Below are 24,167 nucleotides of genomic sequence, written 5' to 3'. Positions count from 1 at the left end.
TCCCTATTCTGCAAGGTCCCTGGCAGGCTCAGATACCTTCAGCTACACTTGCTGGCTGCAGCTTCTGCTCCCTGCCTCCTTCACAGCTATCCTGCTGCAGAGAACAAAGGACCAAGCCGCCTGGAACTCGCCCGAGCCCGACCCCCAACCCCCGCTCCGCAGCAGCGGACCCCCACTAGGGCGAAGCAGGTCTCTGACTCACAAAGGACCCCACACCCCGGGTCCTCAGAGCGTCTGTAGCGCGCGCGGGCGGAGCTCCCGGCCTGCCTCACGCGCCGCGCGGCCCTATGGGAGCTCGGCCCGGCGCGCTCGTGGCGTCGCGTGCGACTTGACGCACGTCGCTGTGGGCGCCACGCTCGGAGGCGGTGCAGGGCGGCTGGCGGGAGGGCTGGCGCTCCGCGGCTGAGGCGCGCGAGGCCGGCGGGGCGGCTTAGCCGGCGGCGACGGCGCGCGTGCCTCTCGGGGGAGCCGGGGGGCCCCGCGCCGCCCGGCCGCGGCCGCGGAGGAGGCGCCGCCGGCGCGCGGAGGTGAGTCCACGGGCGGCCGGTCGCGCGGGGCCTGGCGGCGCGGGTCGCTCGTGGGGCCCGCGATGGCGGCCTCGGAGCCGGCCCGTCCTTGAGTGCCCTCTTCTCCCTGCCAGGCACTCCGGGGCGGCCGCTGGAGCGCCCGCGGCCACCCGCGCCGCCGCCTCCGTGTTCCCCGCGGGCCTTTGGCGATGGCGGGGCGTTTAGAGAGTCCCCGGCACCTGCTCTGGGCCTGACAGGGAGGCCCGGCGTGCGGCCGGGTGACCCTGGCCGGACCGCAGGTGACAGGACCCGGAAGCAGCCGGGAGGCCAGGAACCCGAGACCAGGCCCTGGTGACCCCTGGTTGCCTGCGGGCCTGCACTCCTCCTGGGAGCTCCCCTCTGCCCTGGGCTGAACGCTGCGGAAGTGAGTCACCGGTGTGGAGCGTGCCGACGGCCAGGGGTAATCCTGCCTGTCCAGCTTTAGTGACTTTCTAAATGCAAAGAGTGGCAAGAGCTTGTGTTTCCCTGGCAGCCAGGGCTCCGTAGCTTAGCAAGGGAGGTGGGTCTTAAAGGAAGCCTGGTTCTGGCCCCTGACCCTACACCTGTGTGAAAGCTTCAGCCTTTCTACCGGGGAACCTGAGGTCCCTCTGCCGCTCCACAAAGGGAAGACAGGCTTTGCCTGGTGTTGATGATTGTGGAAGCTCCTGCGTGTCAGACCCTGCCTACACCAACCTCCCCCTGGCTTCTTCCCAGGCAGTGGGGCAGCACTCTGGTAACTCCCATCTTAACAGGTGGGAAACTGGCTGAGGGATAGCACTTGCTGCCAGGAGAAGGGTGGAGAGAACTGAAGCTCCAGGTCTCTGACTCACAAAGGCTACTTTTCAACCTCCTTGTTTCAGGCCAGCCAGGGTTCTGCTGGCCTGAAAACCTCCAGAAACTACATGCAGTTCATGAACTGGTTTGTGAAGAGCCTGAAGGAAGGCATTCATCCTCATGGCCATTCAGACAGAGCAGCCCCAGGTACAGCCCTTAAGCTCTCAGTGTGATGTCTCTGCTCACTGCACCAGGTAGGGACAGATACTGAGAAGGCAAATGATATTAAATGGAAACAATTTGGGCTCTTTGAGAAACACACCTACAGGAATGCAGGCATGCTGGTGATTTGCCACTTCACTCTCATTCTGACCTTGTGGGCCATCCTGAACTGTGAGGCACAGCTGTGGGATTGATCTGTCTCTTCATCACACATGCAGGCTCTGAACTCTGCCCTGGGTCCTTGGAAGAGGGCTCTCTGGTTCTTTTGCTGATTTGCTGTAGCTCTGTAGAACCTTCTAGTACCCTTTCCACATCCACTAGAGCACTTGGTACCATGGGTACATCCTGAGGTGCCATGTGGTGTTCTCTTTCCTCACCCTTTCCTCACTCCCTCTCACCTAAAGCCTAACTCATCTCTAACTTCTCAGCAAGGACACAGGCTCTACCACTGTGTCTTGATCTGCAGAGCCATTTAACCCATGCCCTGTCCTGCCAAGAGAGCCCAGAAGGTCTTTGTCAGGCTCCAGTGTTGTACTGGCTCTCTGTACAGGGTTCTGCTGGCAGCATTCCTGTTTCACACATCTCCCCTTCCGAGTGCAAACACTTAGAGGGTGGGTCCTATTTCTGTCTCTCAGTAGGCCCCATGCCCAGCTCTGTCCAGCCCTGCACTGAACAGGTGGCCCGTAAGCATCCTCAGTCAGCTGTTCACATAGCAGCTCTGGGTCAGTTGGGTTCTGAAGCCTAGGGTGGGGGTAGGGGTTGTTCCTGTAACATTGTAGCCTCTTTGGAAATGGGGAAGGGGTGGCATCATATGACCACAGCTTGTTTCTGAGTCTAAGGAATTGACTTGCTGGCTTGTGACTCTTTCGTGTCACTGGAAGGTGCCAGAGAAGGCTGTGAGTAGACTAGGCTGGGCTTGGAGACCTATTTAGTCACAGTCTTGTCACTCCATGGGCCTCTCTGCATGGTGCCATCAGGACAGGGCCTGCTGCCAGGCCCATGTAGTACAGAGAATGGGAGCTGTGGAAGGACAGAGAGGCACCCTAGCCTGGTGCAAAGACCAGAAGGGCCATATAGCCCTGGGCAGTCCTCCTGTCCCTTTGCATTCTGCTGCATGGTTGTCCAATGATGTGGCTATCCCTCCTACAAGGCTCACCAGGCATTGAGGCAGGCAAGTCTGTGTGTTGTGAGACCACGTGGGACATGTGCCTTGGGCTCTCTGCTCCCGTCCAGGCAAACAGACACACTGTCATGGTTTTACTGCCCCTACCTCCAACTCCATGGTGGTCAGACTGGAGGACATGCCTGGACAAGGCTTCAGGATATTAGGGGGAAAACAGGTTGATAACTGCTGTTTGAAAATGTCATCATAGCTACGCTCATTGTGGACAGGCCTTGCAGCTTCTGGCTCCTCTGGGAAAGCAATGTGCTTCACTGCAGAGGGAACCTCTTCCACTTTTCTTGAAAAAGTTGCCCTTTGGAATTAATTACTCAGGCAGGTTGAATCTCTTGGACCTTCTGCTCCTTGTCCAATCCTACCCCCCATGCCCTTTTAATGGGAATGACAGCAAATTCTGGAGCTATTTGGAATCTCTGCCTTTCTGGAGAGGTGGTTATGGAGAAGCCAGAACTTACTGGGCAAGAAAGTGCTAAGAGATCTGCTGTGGAACAGGATTCTGTATTCCCACAGTTCCCTGTCTGCTTCTCTTTGGGGCCAGTGGAGGACTTGGGTGCCCCTGGAATTTCTGTTCTGCTACCAATGGGGTCACTAGACCACCCAGGCCAGGGTTTTCCTTCCACCATTGAGAAGAAAGAAATATGAAAGTGCCAAAAAGCAAGAGTGCAGCCAGGTATGGTGGCACATTCATGTAATCCCAACTGCTCCAGAGGCTGAGGCAGTTGAGACCAGCCTCAGCAACCTGAGAATCTGTCTCAAAAAGGGCTGGCTCACATGTTTTAGGTCCATTGTTCAGTCCCCGGCACCATATACACACAAACCAAGTGCTTGTCTTGTATATTTTTTTCTCTGTTAAAAATAGCATTCCACATTAAACAATATTGAACTTGTGAACTAAAATCCTAAGTACGTGCTTGTTTCCCTGACAATACCGTTTTGAAGAGCATAATGTTTTTCACAATGCATAAATAAGGCGTCTCTTAAGACACAAAAAGACATGCAGTATCACCCCCTGTCCCTGCCTAGGATGCAGCAGTATGAGTATGTAGATGACCCTCCAGATTCCTGTCCTAAGCTGCTCAGGAAACCCATCTCTTCTTCTCATAGTGAAGAAGGCCAGCGTTCTCAGTCCAGCCCCCAGGGTCTCCTGGGCAGGTGGGGAGTCCCAGAGCTAATCTGAAGAGGCCCACAGCTAGAGCTCCAATGCTATATTGTGTCTCATGGACCATGCAGTGTTGATTTTCTTCCTGAGCTAGTGGCTGAACTTTTAAGATTGGACATACTTGGAGAAATCTGGAACTTAAAAGAGAGCTGCCCTGTAGCACATGGTGGGAAAGCTTCAGCTTGGGAGGATGAGGGGACAAGGCATGCTTCTTCCCAAGCTTGTTGGCAGAAAGTGCTCCTACTTTTATTTCAGTAGGTGGAATTTCAACTCAGAACCTCCGTGGTTCATTCTCTGAGGTGGACAGCATCCTGCCTGCTCTAGTGAATGGTGGTATCCACTGTCCCTTGTTCACATGACAGGGCAAGATCTGAGCTGGTGCAGGAGACTGCAGAGTGCCCAAGGAAGGATAGGGTAGTGAGTGCCATGACAGTGGTCCCTCCATGGTGATCAGGTGTTGAGAAGAACAGAACTGGGATTGTTGTTGCCCAGAGCCCTGCTGCCACCTGTGCACCTTTTCCTGGCAGCCCAAGCTCCCTCCCCAACTGGTGCTGGTCTATGGTGCTGCTCTGCCCCTAGATTCTTCCCCAAGATCTTTCCTTGTAGCAGTGCCAGGCTGAGGGAAGTCAAGACAGGATCTTGAACAGTCTCCTTTGTCATTCTGGCTGGTCTAGAATTGACCACAGGCCTTTAGAACTAGACTAGACAGGTCAGGGTCCTCAAACCAGGGCAATGAAAAGCCAGCTACACCATGCTGCCCCAGGTCCCTGGTCTACTTCAGTTGTGGGACGGATGGAGTTCCTAACAGGAAAGGGCCCTCATCCATGTGTGCTGTGGTAGGACAGTGAAACCCTCCAAGTGGTTCTGGGCCCTAATGGGAGGTAGGGCCTGGGCCACATGGGCAGTCAGGACCATTTCCAGGAGTCTGGCCTGTGCAAATAAACTCAAAGACTGTATGGCACTCCCAGGCCAGAGTCCAGACACTTCTGGAGGAGTGTACTGACTCAGGGCAGCAATCCAGCAGGAACTTGGTGTCTTTGGATTCAGCTCCCAAGTTCTGTGGTTTGTTTATGGGATTGTTTGGGCTATAAAACTGTGGAATAGCAGGATTGGGGTGCTAAGGACCCCTCTCTATGGCTGGTACCTTGGACCCTTCATTGGTTCCCTGGCTCCAGAACCCCTCCAGACCTACTGCTATGCCCTGACAGATTCTGGTTCTCCACCTTTTGGGAACCCCCGTTAGGAAAACCATGTTTCCAAGACTGGGGCCATGGTCTTGTCATTCCAAGACACCATAAGGGCAGACCTGGTGGGACCTTGCTCTCCTGGATGTCCTCCTGGGGGTGTCTCCCTGTGCCCTGCCCTTGGCCCCAGATGGAACTCTGTGTACCCAATAGAGATGCCGGAGCAGAACTGGTGTGGAGCATGTGCATGCCTCAAACTCTGACACAGCTTCCCCTTGTCCTCTATCCCTGAGGGGCCTGGCCAGGGAGCTGCTGACATCCCTGGGGAGTGACCTCTCCACTTGTCCCCAGGGAATGCCAACCTGCCAGTTCTGGGGGGCAGAGGTCACAGTTGAGTCCTCCCCTGGGGTGGGTCCTGGCCTGGTTTCTTATAGGGATAAGAGGGAAGGTTCACTCCCTGTCCTTGGTCCTTCCGCCTTACAAGGCAAAGGCTTTGTTTCCTCTCACAGTTTCTGTAGTTGGCATTGGTTCCAGTTGTCCCTAAGCTGTGGGAAACAGCTCAGAACATCATCCCAGGCAGCAGCTCACCTTTGGTGTCACATCTGACCTGGGGTCCTCCTGGTCAGGTGAGTGCAATTCTGGGGTATGGTAATAGGTGTCAGGCTGGGCTGGGACTGCCACTCTTCCTGCTGTCCCCCACATCCTGTTCCAGGTAGGGGTGTTACTGGAGCTGCTGCAGTTAAAACAGTGGCGAGATGGCCTTTTGTAAGATTTAGGAAACAGGGTCCTGTCCTGCTCAACTTGTGCTTCTCTCTGCTCTCCCCTGGCAGCGTGTATCACAGATTAGCAGGACAGGACAAGCACTGGGGACCCTTTGCCTGCACACACATCAGGAGCACAGGATAGGGTGGGCACCTTCCTGGCCTTTGCTGGGTACCATCCCTAGGTGGTTCTGGGAGTGAGGTATTCCAGCTTTGGGGAGCAGTTCCAGGCAGAAGGTGATGTCACTCTACTCTGTCTACTCTGGCAGTGTGGGCCATGGGACTGGGGCAAAGGGCAGGTAGCACCAGGGTAATTAGTACCTTGTCCTTTCAGGGCACTGGTGGCCTCACTTCCATGCTTCCCTGAGACCAGATATAGGCTGCTGCCCCATTTAAAACTAGGGCAGTGGTTCCCAAAAGAAAGCCCTGAAGGAACTGGCTGGGGCTGTCCCAGGGTTAGGCTGGTACAGGACCCAGGCTGTGCTCATACAGGGAGTCTACCAGGCCTCGAGACCGAACATCTCTTCCTCACCACACCGTTCCTTTCCCATTGAGGCCCGGAGGCTTGCATATCATTGTACTCTGACTTTTGAAAAGTGTTAAGTCATACAGCAATGAGAAAGTGAGCCACCCTGCAGGGGCCTCTGAGCATCACTGGTTGCCATGACCAAGTACCTAAAAGAGTCTGGCACACAGCAAAGGCCACTGGTGTCTGCTGAGCACCTGAACACATGATGGGCCAAGCACAGAGGGCACTTGCCAGAGCATCGACCTTTGCCCAGGGTTCTTCAGGAGTGGATGGCCCTGGGAAAGGCAACTCAGGCCTGTCATATGGGGAGGGACTGTGTTCTCTGTGTGAGGCCCTCACCCTCCTGTTACATCTAGAGAGACAGAGTGGGCATCACTACTTTGTAAAATATCCCACTCTATCCCCAGATTATTTAGTCGTGAAGCTGTGATGGGAGTCTGGGCACTCCTTGAGGTCTGCCTCATAAATGATGCATATCTGCTGGTGTGTCCCAGTCCCTTTGCCTGAAAAGTGTCATCCACAGTGTCCTTGGGCAAGTGGGATGGGACTACGGGGGTGACCACCACCTCTTTAGAAGGCTGGCCAGAGCCAGAGGAATGTCAGCTCAGGCAGGGCTGCTTGAGCTCCCTATGCCTATGGAGGCCCTGAGTACAGTTCTTAACCTCCCTAAAGGAGGACTTTTGGAGCATTTGCACAGCTGTCCACACATGGGGTTACCCACCAAAGGTGGCATGAACAGGATTGGGACTAAAAGCTGTGTCCCAGGAAGCAAACGGGGTGGGGTTGGGTTTTGTTTTGTTCTATGATACTGGGAATTGAACCCAAGAATCTCACCCAAGCTAGGCAAGCTCTCTACCACTGAGCTACAGCTCCAGCCTTTTTTATTTTATCTAGGATACAGACTTTAGCCAAGTTGGTCAAGCTGGCCTTGAACTTGCAGTCCTCCTGCCTCAGTCCCCTGAATGACTGGGGTCAGCCAGGACAGAGTCTTCATCGCTTTTCCCTGCCATTTCTCTGTTCCTTTGCTTTTTTTTTTTTTTTTTTTTTTTTTTTTTTTTTTTTTTTTTGGTACTGGGGATCAAGCCCAGGGTCACTCTATCTCTTTTTTTTTTTTTTTTTTTTTTTTTTTAAAGTTGGTGATTAAACCCAGGAGCACTTAACTACTGGCCCACATCACCAGCCCTTTTTGTTTTTTATTTTGAGACACTATTGCTACGTTGCTGAGGGTGGCTTTGAACTTGTGATCCTCTTGCCTCAGCCTTCTGAGCTTCTGGGATTGCAGGTGTGGGGCACTCTGCCTCTGAGCTATATCCCTTGGTCCTTTTTATTTTGAGACAGGGTCTTGATAAGTTGCTGAGGCTGGCCTTGAATTTTTGGTCCTCCTATTTCAACCTCCCAAGTTGCTGGGATTACAGATATGTGCCTTTTTGTTCCCTTTCTTCTGAGCACTCAGCAAGAAGGGACTATGTTGTCCCTGTCCTCCAGGAAAGATCCCCACATGCCCCTGCCAACAGGCCTCCTTGCCTGACCACTGGGAAATTTCCCCAGACTTGATCCTATGCTGGGAGGGTGTCCTCTGAGCTCAGGGGAGAGAGATGTTCAGGCCAGAGTGCTCCCCTGTATTGGTGGACACCATCTTTGCCCCAGGCCTGCTAAGAGACCAGTAGGAACAGGTGGGGGCTTGTGGGAGTTTGTGCTTCTAGCAGCACACATGGCACCCTCAAGGGCAGGGTATATGGTGCCCCTCAAAGCAAGCAGGTGGCCTCTGAGGTGCACAATTCCTACATTCACAAGTGAGTATGGGCAAGGCCCGCTGTTGGAACACACCAGTTCAGGACCTGGCTGTGAGTAGTTTCTTCCACTGGATGTGGCTTCCACTCACCATCAGCTCAGGGCTTGACTGCAAGAGGGAAGCACCAGAAATGCCAGAGCCATTCCCCATGGAGGCTCCTGTAAGGAGGAGCTCTTTGTTCCTTTTCTGTTCCATGTTGCTCTGCCACTGATGCATAACCTCAGGAGAGGCAGGAGTGCTTGCTAATATGGGACTGACACTGGGTTACTGGCTGGACTTCCCCTGGCAGTGGCAGCCCCGGGAACTGGCAGGCTGAATTTGATCCTCAAAATTGACCCACAGGCTCACCACTATACTTGCTTGCTACCCCTTCAGAAGCCACCAGCACACATGGGCCTTGAGTCCCATGAGGTGGCATGTCCACATTAAGAAAAGCTGAATGATAACAGTCCAGAGAGCTTGAGAAAGGGAACTCAGTTATGCCCTGTAAGATGATTTTATGCTGTCAAGACAGCATCCTAGGGCTGGGGTTGTGACTCAGTGGTAGAGCACTTGCCTAGCATGTGTGAGACACTGGGTTCAATCCTCAGCACCACATTAAAAATAAATGCATTGTGTCCATCTATAATTACTAAAAATATTTTTAACAAAAAAGTATCCTAGATATGTGGAGCTGGAGTTCTTGCTACCCAAGGGTGGCTTGTAGGGCATTGGAACCTGTGCAGCTTTGCTCTGGCGGTGCCCAGGCCTTCCTTAGGGAATAGACAGGAAACACTGGATTTGGGGGCCACATGATCTCTGAAAGCACAGGTGACACCTAAATAAATGAGCTAGCCTCTACCAGTATGACTATTTGGGGACATTGAAGTTTGAATTTCACATAATTTTCACCTCCCATAAAGTGTTGTTTTCTTTTTGATTTTTCCAGCCAGTTAAAAATGTCATCATTGTTCTGCTGGCAGACTGGATTTGACCCTCAAGCCATGGTCTGCAGCCCTCTTCTGCACCAGTGTGCTCAGTGCCTGGTTTGCCGTGGGGAGTGGCCTGAGCAGCCACAGGACTTGCTAGCGCTCACCCCATCCACCTCCCCAGCCTCTTGGGAAAAACAACCCCTCACGCTCTGAGGGAGATGGCAGTCAGGCGGACATTATTGCTGCACAGGGAACTCGACTGGCTCTGATTGAAGCCCTGTGGCTTGGGGGTGTCTGGGAGGGGCCAGGCCCAGTGCTGGGAGTCCTCCCTGCCATCATTCTGACTCAAAGGCACCATGCAGCCCATCTGCCTACCACACAGGAGCAGCTACCAGGGCCACCCCAGGCTACCCATGCACCAAGGATACTTAATGTAGCACCTTGTTTTGGTAAACCATCTTCCCCCAATTGCACCCTGACCAGATTTAGTGTCCCTAGGACTTATGCAGAAGCCAGGGAAAGGACTGTTGTCATATAACATCAGGTACAGGGGTGGGGACCACTGTGGCCACACAAGGCTGTTATTGATCAACCCAATCAGAAAGGCAGCCCAGATGCCCAGCTTGGACCAGGTATTCCATGTAGGTCAGCCTCAGAAGGTCCTCCTAGGGTTATTTTCAACCTCCCTTACCCAGTGGGTGTAATAAGATGGCCTCTCCCACAGTGCAGATAATCCATCTGCGGAGGTCCCAGTGAGGCTTACTTCTGGTCACCCCTGGGGTAAATCTCTCTGGAGGAGAGACAGGGCTAGCCCTGCCCTCAGCCTTGGTCAACCTTGGGTTCTTGTCTTTCTCCAGGTCTGGGGCCATGTGGGTTTGTGTGGCCAGCTGCTGCCCTTCCTCTAACTCTTGGGGCCTCCAAGTGCCCTTCTCTGAGGCCTGGATCAACCCTGCCAGCTCCCTCCTTTTCCTTTGGTTAGCCATCCTTGTGGTCTCTGCCCCATCACAAGACAAAGCCAGCCATGTGATCCCTTTTCTAAGGAATAGAACACTTTTGAAAACCAGAGACAAGTGATTGGGGGATTATTGGGTTTCAGGGGCAGGGCAAGGTGACATCCTAGGACTCTAGTATGCCCTGAGCCAAGGGATGGAGGGGTACTTCAGCTCTGTAGGGTGCTAGCCTTTGGAACCTGACCTCCACCCCTTGTGGGGCCTGGCTCTGGGAGGAGCCTGTGGTATTGAATATTCAGGGTGAGGCCCAGGTCTCTGCGCCTGCCTGTCCCCACACCCAGAGCTACTTGGCATGCTGGGAAACCCTCCTAGGATCTAGGGCTTCATCTGTAAATCACACTGTTTCTTTTCTCTTTTATTCTCTCTCTGTGTTTATTTTTGTTGTGTCACTGACCAGCCGGCTACCCTGTCTCCGGCGTGGGCATTCTCCTCTCTCCATGCTCCTGTTCGTGTGCCACCGGCCAAAGGTGACCAGGCCTGGCTTTCAGCGTGGCCGCTATCAGAGGGGCCATGGGGAGCTCCGCCTCCTCCCTGGCCACTGAGACTGAGTCAGACCACGGCTTCCCCCGGGGGCCACCATACCCAGGGCCCCCGGCAGCGGCTGACTGGTGTAGGAGTGGCCCTGGGGGGCCCATCTGGGGGAGTGCCCTGGTTGCCAGGCAGCACCCACGCCCCCGGGCCCGAAGGTAAGAGGGTGGGGAAGGGCTGCCCCATAGGGGTCTCAGGAAGGAGGCCTCTTTTTTTCAGGGCGTCCCTCCTTGGCAGAGGCACATGCTCAGAGATTGGGCCTCTGTCTCTCAGGTCTTGGGCACCTTGCTTCTGAAGGCCAAGGGCATCCAGGCTCTGAGTTATCTCCACCTTGGACCCAGCAGGTCTGGGACCCTCCTGGGCCAGGATGTGCTACTGATCCCACTGTTGGGCACTTCTTTCCTGTGGCCTGCTCTTGTGAACACTATCTGGAAGCCAGGTGCAGTGGTGCACACCTCTAAACCCAGCAACTTGGGAGGCTGAGGCAGGAAGATCACAAGTTCAAGTCTGTCCTCAGCAGTTTAGCAAGATCCTGACTCAAAATTTAAAAATAATGGCTGGGGAAGTGGCTCAGTGGTAGAATAATCTGGATTCAATCCCCAGTTACCCCCCACAAAAAGTCTAGACTAGTTTGTGAGGTAGAGGCTGCCGACCTGGAGGCTGGCTCACACACGAGTTCTGGCTTGCATCCCATGGACTCAGGGCTGAATCCTACCTGTGGTGCTGCTGCTCTAGCATGGGGACACAGTGACAGGCCTACATCTGCTGCCTCCACACAGCATGTCATTGCTGCTGGTTTGGAGAAGACCTGATGCTCTCCAAACTCTTGAGGTTTGAGGCCTTGGGGTAGATATGGTGGCAGTAGCTTCGTTCTCTTGGGAGCCCAGGCCTTTGATCTGAGATTACATTTCCCTGTCCCTCAATCTGAGGCAACTGCAATGCAGTACCTGGCCATGGTTCCACAGACAGCTCATTTACCTGCCTGCCATCTTGTAGGCACAGGAAGGGGTGGGCCACATGGAGCTGTGGGCCGCATGTGGAGAATTGTCCTCCAGGGTTAGCTTTGGTACAGAAGTCTGAGCTCCTGGCAGACCAGGAATCAGGGGGTGCTAGAGGGGATCAGTGAGGCTTCAGGAAAATGTCTTGTCTAAGACTTACCCTAATGGATGAGAGCCACTAGGGAACTTGAGGTTCAGAGAGAGGACAGTGGCCACTGATGGAAATAGCACTGCTTCTCTTACACAAGAAGGCATTGGAGCATGTTACAGTTCCCCTTATCTGCACCACAGATGCTGGGGAGCAGTGAGGGGATCAAACCCAGGGTCTTACTGAGCTACATTCCCAGCCCCCTATACATATTTTAATTAACATCTGTTAATAGTGTGGTTCATTTTCAGTCAGTTTGTAGCTTTGTACAAACATCCTCACAAACCCATTTGCAGCATCTCTGCCCCTGAAAGAGGTCGTCCCCTTTGCAGTCACCCTCATCCCTACCCCCACACTGGCCTCAGACAGCTACTGACATGCTTCCTGACAATAGGTCTGCCTTTTCCAAAAATGCAGCAAGTGGCCTTGTGTCTGGCTGTTTCCCTCAGCATGATATCCTCAGGCAATACCTGGCACCAACAGTAGCTTCCATTCCTTTCTTCGCTGAGCAGTAGTCTGTCATTAGTATAGCCCACTCTAGTTTCTGCTCATGGACACTTGGATTGTTTCCACTTGGCTTTTATGCACAATTCTGCTGTGGACATTCATGTTGAAGTTTGTGTGTGGACAAGTGTTTTCCTTTTTCTTGGGTAGATTATCCTAGAGTGGAATTACTGGGGCTTACAGTGAGTTTATGGAACTTTCTGAGAACCTGCTACACTACTTGCATTTACCCATGTTAGACAGTGTTCATTGGGTCAGTCTCTTTTACTCTAGCTACCCATTATGTTGTGCAGTGTTATTTTCCTAGTGGCTAATGATGTTGAGCATCTTGTGTTTTCATCTGTCCACATACATCTTTGTATTCCGTACATGTATATTCTAAAAGACATCATTAAGAGCAGAACCCCTGAGCCTGGGTGGAGGCTGGCTGCCACTACAGCTGACCTGCATTATCTGTCGCATCAGCAGGCAGCATTCTAGCAATGAGCATTGACATGCTTGCTGCATGGGTGGGATTAAGTTCATGTGTGCTGATAAAAATTCAAATTTTTGTTTTTTGAGGTTCAAAGTTTTAAAATCTTTTTTTAATGTCGTACTTACAAATTTTACTTTAGCATAGTTCTTTTCATCATAGAAATTTCACACATTCAACCAGATTGTGGGGTACAGTCCTGTAATCTCAGTGACTCAGGAGTCTGAAGCAAAAGGATCCCAAGTTCAAAGCCAGCTTCAGCAATTTAGCAAAACCCTGTCTCAAAATAAAAAGGGCTGGGACATGCACCTAGGTTCAACCCCAGTACCAAAAAGAGAAGTTCCACATATTCAGTAAATATCTAAACATCACGAAGAAATATAGACAAAAGCATTTTCTCCCCTGCCCATTTTCCAGAGGGAGAGGCCCTCTCAGCTCTTTCATGCACCCCAGGGCCAGAGTTGGAGACCTCAGGAAGGCTGTCCAGGTATGGATTCCAGGCAGCCTCAGCCATCATGCTCTCTGGGCACTGACACTGTGGTTGTCCCAGGCCCGTCTTCCCTGGAACTGTCAGGAGAATGGTGGTAGCCATTCAGGAAAAGCTGAAACCCCAGACTAGCACCACCAGTGTTGGCTCTGGAGTGTGCCCTTTGTACTGCCAAGGCTGTGCCCAGAGCATAGATGTGTTGCTGTGAGACTTTGGGTCTTGGCTTGAAGGATCACTCACAGTGCACGTAGATACACCCCTACCCCCTCACTCACCCTGACCACCAGATACCTCCCTTGGGGCCATTGCTCTCGGAGGGCCTGTTCCCATGCACACTGCAGGGAGGCCTGGTCTTAGGCCTACTATCTGCAACAGCGAGTAGCAGCCTCCAAGGCATATCAGGAGGAAGTGCTGTTAAAGGCCTGAGGAATCCATAGACCTGCTGGCTGGAGAGGGCAGTGTGGGAAAGCTGGATACAGCCGATGGTGGGAAAATAGGAGTTGACACTACACTGTGACTGCCCTACAGGACTCCTTCCAGCACACATGTGCAGGCAGCAAAGCACAGGCATGGGAGTCTGGCAGACCCTTTCCCAGCTCTGACAGGACACCAGTGGGCTCTGGGCAGAAACTGGCAGCAGTGACAACTCCTGACACCTCTGAGGAGGTACACCTGGGCACATTGCCTTCTTGAGTAAATTCTCACAATGCCCAGAAAGGCAGGCACTGCCCCCTCAGGTAGTCCTTTGTAAGGATAAGGAAGTCCCGGACTACCTCAGCCTGGGAGAGCCTAGTGTGCAGATCTCTATCTGGTAACTGGGTACCTGTGTCCAGTGTCTTGCCCAAGTGCTTAATTAATGAGCAGCTGGTTCAGACATTGGCCACCTAGAGAAAAAGATAAGGAGGATGCACCCCACCCAGAAAGGCCAACCAGGCTGTGGACTGTGGCCAGCCCAAGGAAGAGTGACGTGCCCCTGTCCCCCTGAGAATGTCAGGTGGAAGCCCCCAGAGCAGAATCTATCATGAACACAGTTGGAGAGCCACCAAACCAAGCCTGGTGCCTTTGGGGAATTGGCAGGGTCACTCATTGGGCTGCACAGGTGGTCAGGGGCATTTGTCTCAGTGTGGCTTGCTGGGCCAGCTGCCCCAGAAGCCCAATTCCAAAAGTCAGGTGGCTTTGACTAAGGCCCTGTGAATGGGACACCTGTCTCATTTATCTCTTCCTGAGGAAAGCCTAGGACGTGCAGCCTCCATGTGCTCCAAGCACTCATTTCCTGGTTATGTCAGGTGGACTTTGTACCCCTCCCTTCTCAGCTAGAACTGAGTGTTGGCAAGGCCCAGGGAACTGAGGGCACAACAGGTGTTCTGTGTTGATTTTCTGGCAGTTGCCTCAGTTTCCTTTTCTTGTTAGCCAGTTTCCTATGAAGGTAGATTTGCTTCTGTGTCCTCCAGGACAAGTGCCTCAGGTCTGAACTTGTGTGCTGCGTAATCTGGGAGCATTTTATTTTGAGAATTTTGAAGTACCTTCTTTTTTGTGTGTGGTACTGGGAACTGAACCCAGTGGTGCTTTATCACTGAGCTACATTCCCAGCCCTTTTAATTTTTTAAATTTTGAAACAGGGTCTCACTAAGTTGCCAATGCTGGCCTGAAACTTGCAGTCCTCCTGCCGCAGCCACTCAAGTGGCTAGTTGATGCAGGCTTTTATTTATACACTTTGGTAGTATTCTGGCCTTGTCTACTGATGTTTTGTGGATTTCGGGCTTTGAGTCCTTTGTCTCCTCCCAGACCCTTCAAAATGGAGAGTAGTCTTGAGTGATGGGCAGTAGAACAAGTGAGCCAAGGAGGCTGAAGGATAGGCCCATCAGTTCTCCTGGTTGTCGTGCTGGCCCTGCATCCTTTCATGTCATATCATGACCCATGTCATGCAGAAGTGGTCAGTCCTCAAAGTCCCTGGTCCTTCAGGCCTTTCCCAGCCACAAATGAGCCACTGCTTTCTGTTCCTCCCACCTTACCCTGTTTTCATTTAAACCTTTCCAAACTGTGGACAGGACCTTCCTGACTCAGTTCATCTTCTAGGACAGCTCTGTCATGTCCTCTCAGGTACTGGTCAGACTAGCAGACACCATACCTGGATATAAGCTGGGCACTGGCTATGCTAGCCAGCTCCCAGGGGTACAGAGACTTGACCTCACACTATTGTTTTTGAGGTTTTTCCTGCTCAAATCTATGCTGACCAGGGACCTAGGGCCAAGACACCCTGCCCTGAGAGTTGTGTGATATCAAATGCTGCATCAGTCTGTCTTCTCTCTGGAAAATCCTCCTGAGGAGTGGGTTGTGAAGGGTCAGCCCCACACAGGTCCCCACTGCCCAGCTTGGCTATGCTCCAAGTGGGTGTGCAGGTGGAGCCAGTTGTCCATTGGTATGTGCTCTTGCATGTGTGTGCATGTTTCTGTGTATGCCTATGCTGCACTCCATGCCTCGACCATGAGCCTTTCTCTGAAGAGGGAAAGGGACAGGTTTCTTCTCTCCAGGAAGTCTTTCTGGCGTTTATGAGCATATAATCCCAGGTCAAAATGGACTGCCTGGCCTGGGCTCTGAACCCAGCCAAGTGTACCCTATCTACCCCAGGGTTCTATGGAGCCCCTTCTGTTCACTTGGGCCCTGCACTCTACACTGTGGACAGTGTACAAGGGCAACCAAGTGCCTCTGCCATGTGAATCCAGTCACGCTTCCACCTACCTTTCTTGCAGGGTCTCTGCCTGCACAGAGAATCTGCTTTGGAGTCCTCTGGGTTCTGGGAAACAATTGTGTTGCTAGGGGAGAATTTTTACCCCCCTAAAGAGGCGAGTTTTCATTCTTCCTAAACCAAAAGGGATAGAAGCCCAAGCTTCGTGCCTCATGCCTGTGCCTCACTATAAAGAATAATTGATTTTCCTGCAGGCAGAGCAGCTACAGTCAGTTTAAGAGATATTGTGTAGTATGGAGACCCCCTCACCCTGGCTTAGCCCCACGGGCCCCACCCTACCCCCAGTCCTGGACCCGGTGAGGCCCTGGAGGAGTACATCCATCCTACCTTGCCTTGGGCCCCAGTGCCTCCCCTTCCATCCAGGAGTAGCAGGGACTTGGCCTGGGAGCAAACAGTGAGGCCAGGGGCCCAGGAACCCTCCTATCCCGGGGAGCTGCATTCAGGGCTGTAGGCAGCCTCCCTCTGTGTGCTAAGCTCAGCCTCTGGTTCCAGTGCCTGGCGGGAGGGAGTGCCCTGTCCTCAGAACAGTGCTAGGTACAGGCCTCCCTGTCTGCCTCTGGGCAGGTCCACAGAGCCTGCAGCCTCAGCTGTCCTTGAGCAGCCCTCAGGCAGACTTCATGCAATACCCCCAAAACTATCACTGCCTAGCTAACAGAAGGGAGGGCCAGAGGTTGTAGACCCTCTGTCTCTGTCCATAGCTCCCGTGAACCCCTGAGCTCTGGGCACTGCACAGCCTAACCCCACATTGACCACACCAGGTTGCCAGTTCTGCGGTCACAGGCAGGTGCCTCCCCCAGGACCATTTGCCCTCCCTGGGAGGGTGGTGTCCTACCATCTATAGGACATCATGATCACAGACCCCACAGGAGCTTCCCTGACCAGGGCCTTTCCTTGCAGCCAAACACACTCGCCTGGGTCTATGGCCGCGGTTGGAGAGTGGTCCTGTGCGCGCTGCACCTTCCTGAACCCGGCTGGCCAGCGTCAGTGCTCCATCTGTGAGGCCCCTCGGCACAAGCCTGACCTGGACCAGATCCTGCGGCTCAGCGTAGAGGAACAGAAGTGGCCCTGTGCCCGCTGCACATTCCGGAACTTCCTGGGCAAGGAGGCCTGCGAGGTGTGTGGCTTCACCCCAGAGCCTGTGCCTGGAGCATCCTTGCTGCCCATCATCAATGGGGTCCTGCCCAAACCACCCACCATCCTGGTGGAGCCAAAAGGCAGCTGCAAGGAGGAGACGGGGTCTGTGCGGACAGCAGGGATAGTGGCCCTAGAGCCAGCTGGAAGATGCACTGAGGAGAAGGAGCAAGAAGATGAGGAGGAGGGGGCAGAGCCCGGAAGTGGATGGGCCTGCCAACGCTGCACATTGCACAACACACCCGTGGCCAGCTCCTGCTCTGCCTGTGGGGGCCCCCGAAAACTGTCACTGCCCAGGATCCCCCCGGAAGCCCTGGTGGTACCCGAGGTTGTTGCCCCTGCAGGCTTCCATGCAGTACCTGCCCCACCCCAGCCAGTGCTCCCTGGGGAAGGTGCTGAGGCTGACACTCCCTCCACCAGCCAAGGCCCAGCCTCTGCTGACCATGAGGCTCCCAGGGTACCTCCTTTCAGCCCCTTCTCACCCACCCTGCAGAACAACCCTGTGCCCCGAAGCCGCCGAGAAGTACCCCCCCAGCTTCAGCCACCTGTGCCTGAGGCTGCTCAGCCCTCTTCCTCCACTGGCTCCAAAGGGCCCTCCCAGGGCCCAGGCCGGGCCACGGCTGCTGGGGCCTCACGTCTGGCAGAGCTGCTTTCAGGCCAGCGGCTAAGTGTGCTGGAGGAGGAGGTGGCCCCAGGGACCATCCTTGCCCGCTGTGAGGCCTGCAGCCCCTCCCCAGGCAGTGATGTCATTGATCTAGCTGGGGACACTGTGCGCTACACACCCGCCAGTCCCTCCAGCCCCGACTTCACCACCTGGTCGTGTGCCAAATGCACACTCAGGAACCCCACAGCTGCCCCCAGGTGCACAGTATGTGGCTGCTCTAAGCTTCATGGCTTCCAGGAGCACAGTGAACCCCCCACCCACTGTCCAGACTGTGGGACTGACAGACCTGGCCCCTCTGCCCACAAGGCCACCAGTCTTCTCTCTGAGCGTCCAGGCCAATGGGCCTGCCCTGCCTGTACCTTGCTCAACGCACCCCGGGCCAAGCACTGTGCAGCCTGCCACACACCCCAGCTCCTGGTGACCCGGCGTAGGGCTGTGGCGCCCTTAAAGCGTAGAGAGAGTATGCATGTGGAGAAGCGGCGGCAGACAGATGAGGGCGAGGCCAAGGCTCTCTGGGAGGACATCGTGGCCTTCTGCCGGGAGGTGAGAGGCCTCTTCCCCACCTGCTGACTGCTGCTCCAAGCCCCTTCATGCATGTAAGCCCACAGAAAGGTAGGGTGCAGGCAGGGCTTCTCCGGGCAATATGGAGACCCCACTGAAACTGGAAGTCAGGACACCCTCGTGCTCTCAGAGGCTGAGCCCGAGGTGGCATCCTCTTGCCTCTAAAGGTGGCTGAAAGAACAGCTGCCCTCCCTGTGCTCACATGTGTTGTGACCTGCCTGTCACCATCCTGTGGTATCTAGCTCATTTGCCACATTTCCCAATGCCCACTCAGGTCAGGGTTCTGAGCACTGAAGTCTGGGCTGCACATAGACCCCATGCCATTGCTCTGGGGCTCTGCTGGGAGGGCAGGTTTTGCCTCTGACAGGTGAAGTGAGGCCACCCTGCCTGGCCTGATGTCCAGCCATGGTCCCTACAGAACAAGGTGAACTTTGTGGATGATAGCTTCCCCCCAGGGCCCGCATCTGTGGGCTTCCCTGTGGGCGACAGCGTCCAGCAGCGTGTGAAGCAGTGGCTACGGCCCCATGAGATCAACTGCTCCGTCTTCAGGGACCACAGCACTGCATGGTCTGTCTTCCACACCCTCCGGCCCTCAGACATCCTGCAGGGGCTGCTTGGGAACTGCTGGTGAGGCTCTGGGCTCCTGGCAAGGGCCCACAGGCCCAAGGGAGGATGGTGAGGCTGTTGGTTCAGCTATGGTCCCTTAGTGAAGCTGCCTAACGCCACACAGGTTCCTGAGTGCCCTGGCAGTGCTGGCTGAACGGCCTGACCTGGTCGAACGGGTGATGGTCACCCGCAGCCTGTGCGCAGAGGGCGCCTACCAGGTGCGGCTGTGCAAGGATGGCACATGGACCACAGTACTGGTAGATGACATGCTGCCCTGTGACGAGGCCGGCTTCCTTCTCTTCTCGCAGGTGGGCAATAAGCAGGGGTGTGAGGCTGGCTTCCTCTTCTCCTTGCAGGTGGGCAATGGGCCTGTGGGGGGTGGGCTGAGGCGGGCCTTGTGACTCCAGCCCCTTCCCAGGCGCAGCGGAAGCAGCTGTGGGTGGCCCTCATCGAGAAGGCGCTGGCCAAGCTGCATGGCTCCTACTTTGCCCTCCAGGCAGGGCGCGCCATCGAAGGCCTGGCCACACTCACCGGCGCCCCCTGCGAGAGCCTGGCGCTGCAGGTCAGCTCCACTAACCCCCGCGAGGAACCCGTTGACACTGACCTCATCTGGGCCAAAATGCTGAGTTCTAAGGAGGCTGGGTAAGAGGGGCGGGTGCTGCCATGGCCTGCGGCGTTGGGCGGAGAGGCGAGGCGAGCGGTGGGAGACGCGGGGGGCAGCACCCTCTGAGCTGCACCTGCGACTCACACGGTGCTCCAACGCAGGCTGGCCATGGTCTGGAGGCCTGGCCAGGATCTGCCCCAGGTGGGGCTGGGGCTGTGGGAAGAGCCCAGTGGCCATTGCCTCCTGCATGGAGCCAGGGGTGGGGTGCTAGCCCACAGGGTGCCCGTGGGAGGTATTCAAGACCTGCCCTGCCCTGGTCAATGTGTGATCCCTGAGCCAGCCCCATGTTTCCTCATGGTCCCCCCCTGCCCCAGGTCAGGCAAGGTGGAGGGCTAAGTCAAAACTTCCTGGGCATGTCCTGTGTGGTTCCTGGGGACCCATGTGCCCCAAAGGCAGGGAGCAGCCCCTTTCCACCACCCCTGCCCATCCCAGTCAACAAGAGCCATTCTGCCCACACAGGTTCCTCATGGGTGCCTCCTGTGGTGGGGGCAACATGAAGGTAGATGATGCTGCCTATGAGAGCCTGGGCCTGCGCCCCCGCCACGCCTACTCTATCCTGGACGTCCGTGATGTCCAGGGCTCAAGGTAGGGCCTGGCTGGCTGTGGGCAGCCACATATGTGGACATGGGTGGGAGCTGTAGAGGTGTAGACATAGCCCCTCAGCCCTGTGATCCTCAGGCTCCTACGACTGCGGAACCCCTGGGGCCGTTTCTCCTGGAATGGCAGCTGGTCAGACGAGTGGCCACACTGGCCTGGGCACCTGCGGGGCGAGCTTATGCCACGTGGCAGCAGTGAGGGTGTGTTCTGGATGGAGTACAGCGACTTCATCAGGTACCTGGGCTGCCTGCCTGTCCTTTGGCTACAAGCACAGCCAGCTCTCCTGCTATCTTGGGCAGGCAGCAGCTCATCTGTGTCCTGGCCTTTGTGGGGACTCTGAGCCACACCTCTGGACAGACCTGGGATCCAGGTCAGTAGGGCTCATGTTCTGAGCCATCCTGTCCAAGCATAGCAGCCAGGACAAGTGCTTCCTTGCTGGAAGGACTTTTCTGATCAGTGGCACTGGATGCTGGTCTAAGAGATGCTAAGGGCTCGGGGGTGGGGTGGGGGTGGTCATGCAGCTGGAAGGCAGTGAGCTGGGAGCCTGTGGGTAGTTGCCGGGAAGTGGATACCGCATCCAGGAGCTGGGCATGGGGCTGCACTCTGCTCAGAAGCCTGTTCTTGCCACCCAGGTACTTCGATTCCGTGGACATCTGCAAGGTGCACTCAGACTGGCAGGAGGCGCGGGTACAGGGCTGCTTCCCCAGCTCAGCCAGCGGGCCAGTGGGCGTGACGGCACTCACAGTGCTAGAGCGAGCCTCGCTGGAGTTTGCCCTTTTCCAGGAGGGCAGCAGGTGGGCAGCAGGCAGGGGGCTCTGTCAGGATGGGTCCACGGCCGCACTGCACAAGGCCCCAGCTTGCCGTCTGCCACCATAGGCGTTCGGACGTGGGGGACAGCCACCTCCTGGATCTGTGCATCCTGGTGTTCCGGGCCACCTTCGGCAATGGTGGCCGCCTAAGCCTGGGCCGCCTCCTGGCCCACAGCAAGAGAGCAGTCAAGAAGTTTGTGAACTGTGACGTCATGCTGGAGCCCGGAGAGTACGCAGTGGTGTGCTGTGCCTTCAACCACTGGAGTCCCACTCCACCAGGGCCCCCCACCATGCAGGGTAATGGTTCCCCTAGACCCTAGGCCCCTCCCTCAGAGGCCAAAGGCCCACCCTGCAGGAAGGCCGCCAGCTCCCTCACACGTGCCCCCCCACAGCCTCCAGCCCCTCTGCAGGGGTCCCGCGAGGTACCCCTGAGCCTCCTGGACACGTGCTCGCGGTGTACAGCTCGAGGCTAGTCATGGTGGAGCCAGTAGAAGCGCAGCCCACCACGCTGGCGGACGCCATCATCCTGCTCACTGAGAGCCGGGGAGAGCGGCATGAGGTAGGTGAGGTCCCTGTGTGGTGGAGGGAGGCCTGTGGCAGGGGGCAGTTGCCCATGTTGGCTATGTGCAGGGCCGAGAGGGCATGACCTGCTACTACCTTACACATGGCTGGGCGGGGCTCATCGTGGTGGTGGAGAACCGGCACCCCAAGGCCTACCTGCACGTGCAGTGCGACTGCTCCGACAGCTTCAACGTGGTGTCCACGCGCGGCAGCCTGCGCACCCAGGACAGCGTGCCACCCCTGCACAGGTGGGAACCCCCGGCCCCACCCCACCCCCAGGCCCCCACTGGTCCTCACTAGCCCTCTCCCCCAGGCAGGTCCTGGTGATCCTGTCCCAGCTGGAAGGCAATGCAGGCTTCTCCATTACTCACCGCCTGGCACACCGCAAGGCAGCCCAGGCCTTCCTCAGCGACTGGACAGCCTCCAGGGGCACCCACAGCCCCCCACTCACACCTGAAGTTGCTGGCCTACATGGGCCCCGGCCGCTGTGACTGCTGCGTCCTGGGGCGAGGGCTGTGTGTGGACTGCCCACTGCCTCTCACACGCACTTTATGAGGGAGACCCCAACGGAGGACGCTTGAACCAGAATCTCAGGACCCCACCTAGGGAGCCACCAGCCTCAGGGCGCAGCTTCCCTTGGGCCCCCCACCCCTGCCCTGTCCCTCCTCTCCACTCCCAGTCCCTCAGTCCCCGGACCAGGCCTCCCAGCTGCCAAGCAGAATACCTCGAACTGGACAGGCTGCTTACTGGCCACTCTGACCTGCCATCTGGGGACAATTTCAGGTGGCCAGGGCCAAAATGGAGGCTGCCCCTTCACAGTGAGTGTGGGGTCTCCTACCAGGGAGAGGCAACCAAGAGCTCTGTTCACAAAACCAAATCTGGGGTCAGGAGCCAAGACCCCATGGAGAGTCTGGACCACCCCTCTGTGGGGCTCAAGGTCTGCAGCTTCCCCTCTCAGTTTGCCCTAAGAGCCAGCCAGCCTCCTTGCCTCAAGAAGGCAAGCAGGGGTCCCTGGAGCCCTGGCATTTGAGTAGTGCACCTCAGGAGGCAGGTGCCTGGTGGCCACAGGCCAGGGCTCAGGGTCAGAGGGGTCCCTGTCTAGCTGCCCCTCCTGCGACACTATGCAATTCCTGGAGCACCTACCAGGATCGAAGCCATGACGGGCAGTGGGTCAGGGCGCTGGGCCAGCCCTGCTGTCTGGCGAGGTGTTCTGTCCTCAGCATCCTGACCATGGCCAGGTAGCCAGGGTCCAGCACCCTGTACCAATCCCATCCCATGGCCTCAGCCCAGCCCATCATGGGCACAACAGGGCATAGCTGCTGCCCATTAGAAGCCCGGGAGCTGAGCTGCCTACCTGTCCAGCATCCCCCCAGCTGTGTATTGAGGCCAGAGTTCTTGTCTGCTGCAGGGACACAAGTCCAGCTCCCTGGGTCCTCTGCCCGGCCACCACTGTCCTTCAGCTCCCGGGCAGCAGGCAGCCAGCCTGCCCACGGCTCTCGCATCCCATGGGGGTCGTGGGTTTTTACACCTAGAGAAACATTCCCCCTTCCCCAGGCCTCTTTTCCTCTGAGCTGTGAATGTTTTTAACCCTGTAAATACAGTCAGCTCTTTGGACACGCAGGCTGTTTTACCAGCTGTCAGTCCCTCCCTGTCCAAGGCTCCACAGGCGGTTCCCACTCAGGCTCCAAGGACCAAATAAAATCATTTTGTTTTGTAAGGGAGCCTTCTGTCTGTTGCTACCCTCCTGGGGTCCAAGCCCTGCAGGAAGCACAGGCTATTCCCAGCTGGCAGGTGGGGTCTCTGCTGGTGGAGCCCTGCTGAGGGGCAGTGGGGCTTGTGCCATGAATGCTCATTGCTGCCCAAGGTCAGCCTCATGTGAGCCTCTAAGGGGTGGGGCAGCCAGGAAGATGCTCTGCAGGAAGGACCAGGTATCCAGGTAGGCAGGAGCTGCAGCCACACCCTGCAACCTCAGCCAGACAGGAGGGTCCATGTGAGTGGGTTCCTGCTGTGTTCAGGGCCCTGTCTGAACCCATCAGTCACCAGGCAGGAGCAGATGGAGCAAGGGGGGCAGAGTGGGACAGCAGCTCCTGCCCTGCAGTTGCTTCCACGTCTCCTCCTGGCCTCCTGGTGTCACAGGTGACGCTGAGCCACTCAGCTTGTCTCTGGCCAGCAGCCCAGGCCCCTTTTGGGGCTAGAGGACACCCCCTGGGCAGAGCGGGGGCTGGGAGTGTGCGACCAGAGCACTGTGTGTAAGAGGCCTGTCATAGGCCAGCCCATCGAATGTGAAAGCAATTAAAGCCACCAGCAGTGTTCGCTCCGGGCGGGCCTCAGGCGGCGGGGCAGCTGCCACAGCACATCTCACCTCGCGCCCACAGGCCGCCTGGCCCCTCGCGTCTGCGCACCAGGCTGGACCTCTTGTGGGTGGGGGCCAGGCCTGGCTCACCTCTGTATCTGGCCAAAGCTCCCTCTGTCCACCCCTGAGATCCCTGGGCAACCTAGGACCCTGGCTCCTTCCAAGGCTTCTTTCATATGCCCTACCTGGCACCCACCTTCCTCTGGCCTCTGCATTCTCCAGCCACAGGACAGCCCAGGAGGGAGGTCCAAGTTGGGAGACAACTGCCAGG

At 56.1% G+C, this 24,167-nt stretch overlaps 1 protein-coding gene across 1 annotated transcript; it reads left to right on the top strand.

Moving 5' to 3' along the window:
• The first annotated feature begins 724 nt into the window (after positions 1 to 724).
• Positions 725 to 23,230, top strand: Capn15 (calpain 15). The gene is made up of 13 exons (XM_026385351.2): positions 725 to 1,526; positions 10,465 to 10,753; positions 16,848 to 18,288; positions 18,725 to 18,933; positions 19,037 to 19,220; positions 19,331 to 19,554; positions 20,036 to 20,161; positions 20,255 to 20,407; positions 20,806 to 20,967; positions 21,050 to 21,279; positions 21,375 to 21,541; positions 21,613 to 21,791; positions 21,857 to 23,230. Exons 2-13 carry the CDS (start codon positions 10,578 to 10,580, stop codon positions 22,032 to 22,034), a joined length of 3,429 nt encoding a protein of 1,142 aa, XP_026241136.2. The 5' UTR covers positions 725 to 1,526; positions 10,465 to 10,577; the 3' UTR covers positions 22,035 to 23,230.
• The last annotated feature ends 937 nt before the right edge of the window (positions 23,231 to 24,167 follow it).

The sequence above is a fragment of the Urocitellus parryii genome, chromosome 9 (assembly GCF_045843805.1).
Source record: "Urocitellus parryii isolate mUroPar1 chromosome 9, mUroPar1.hap1, whole genome shotgun sequence".
In the NCBI taxonomy this organism is placed as follows: Eukaryota; Metazoa; Chordata; class Mammalia; order Rodentia; family Sciuridae; genus Urocitellus; species Urocitellus parryii.
The sequence above is the reverse complement of the archived record's forward strand: the minus strand, read 5'-3'. Positions and strand labels throughout refer to the sequence as shown.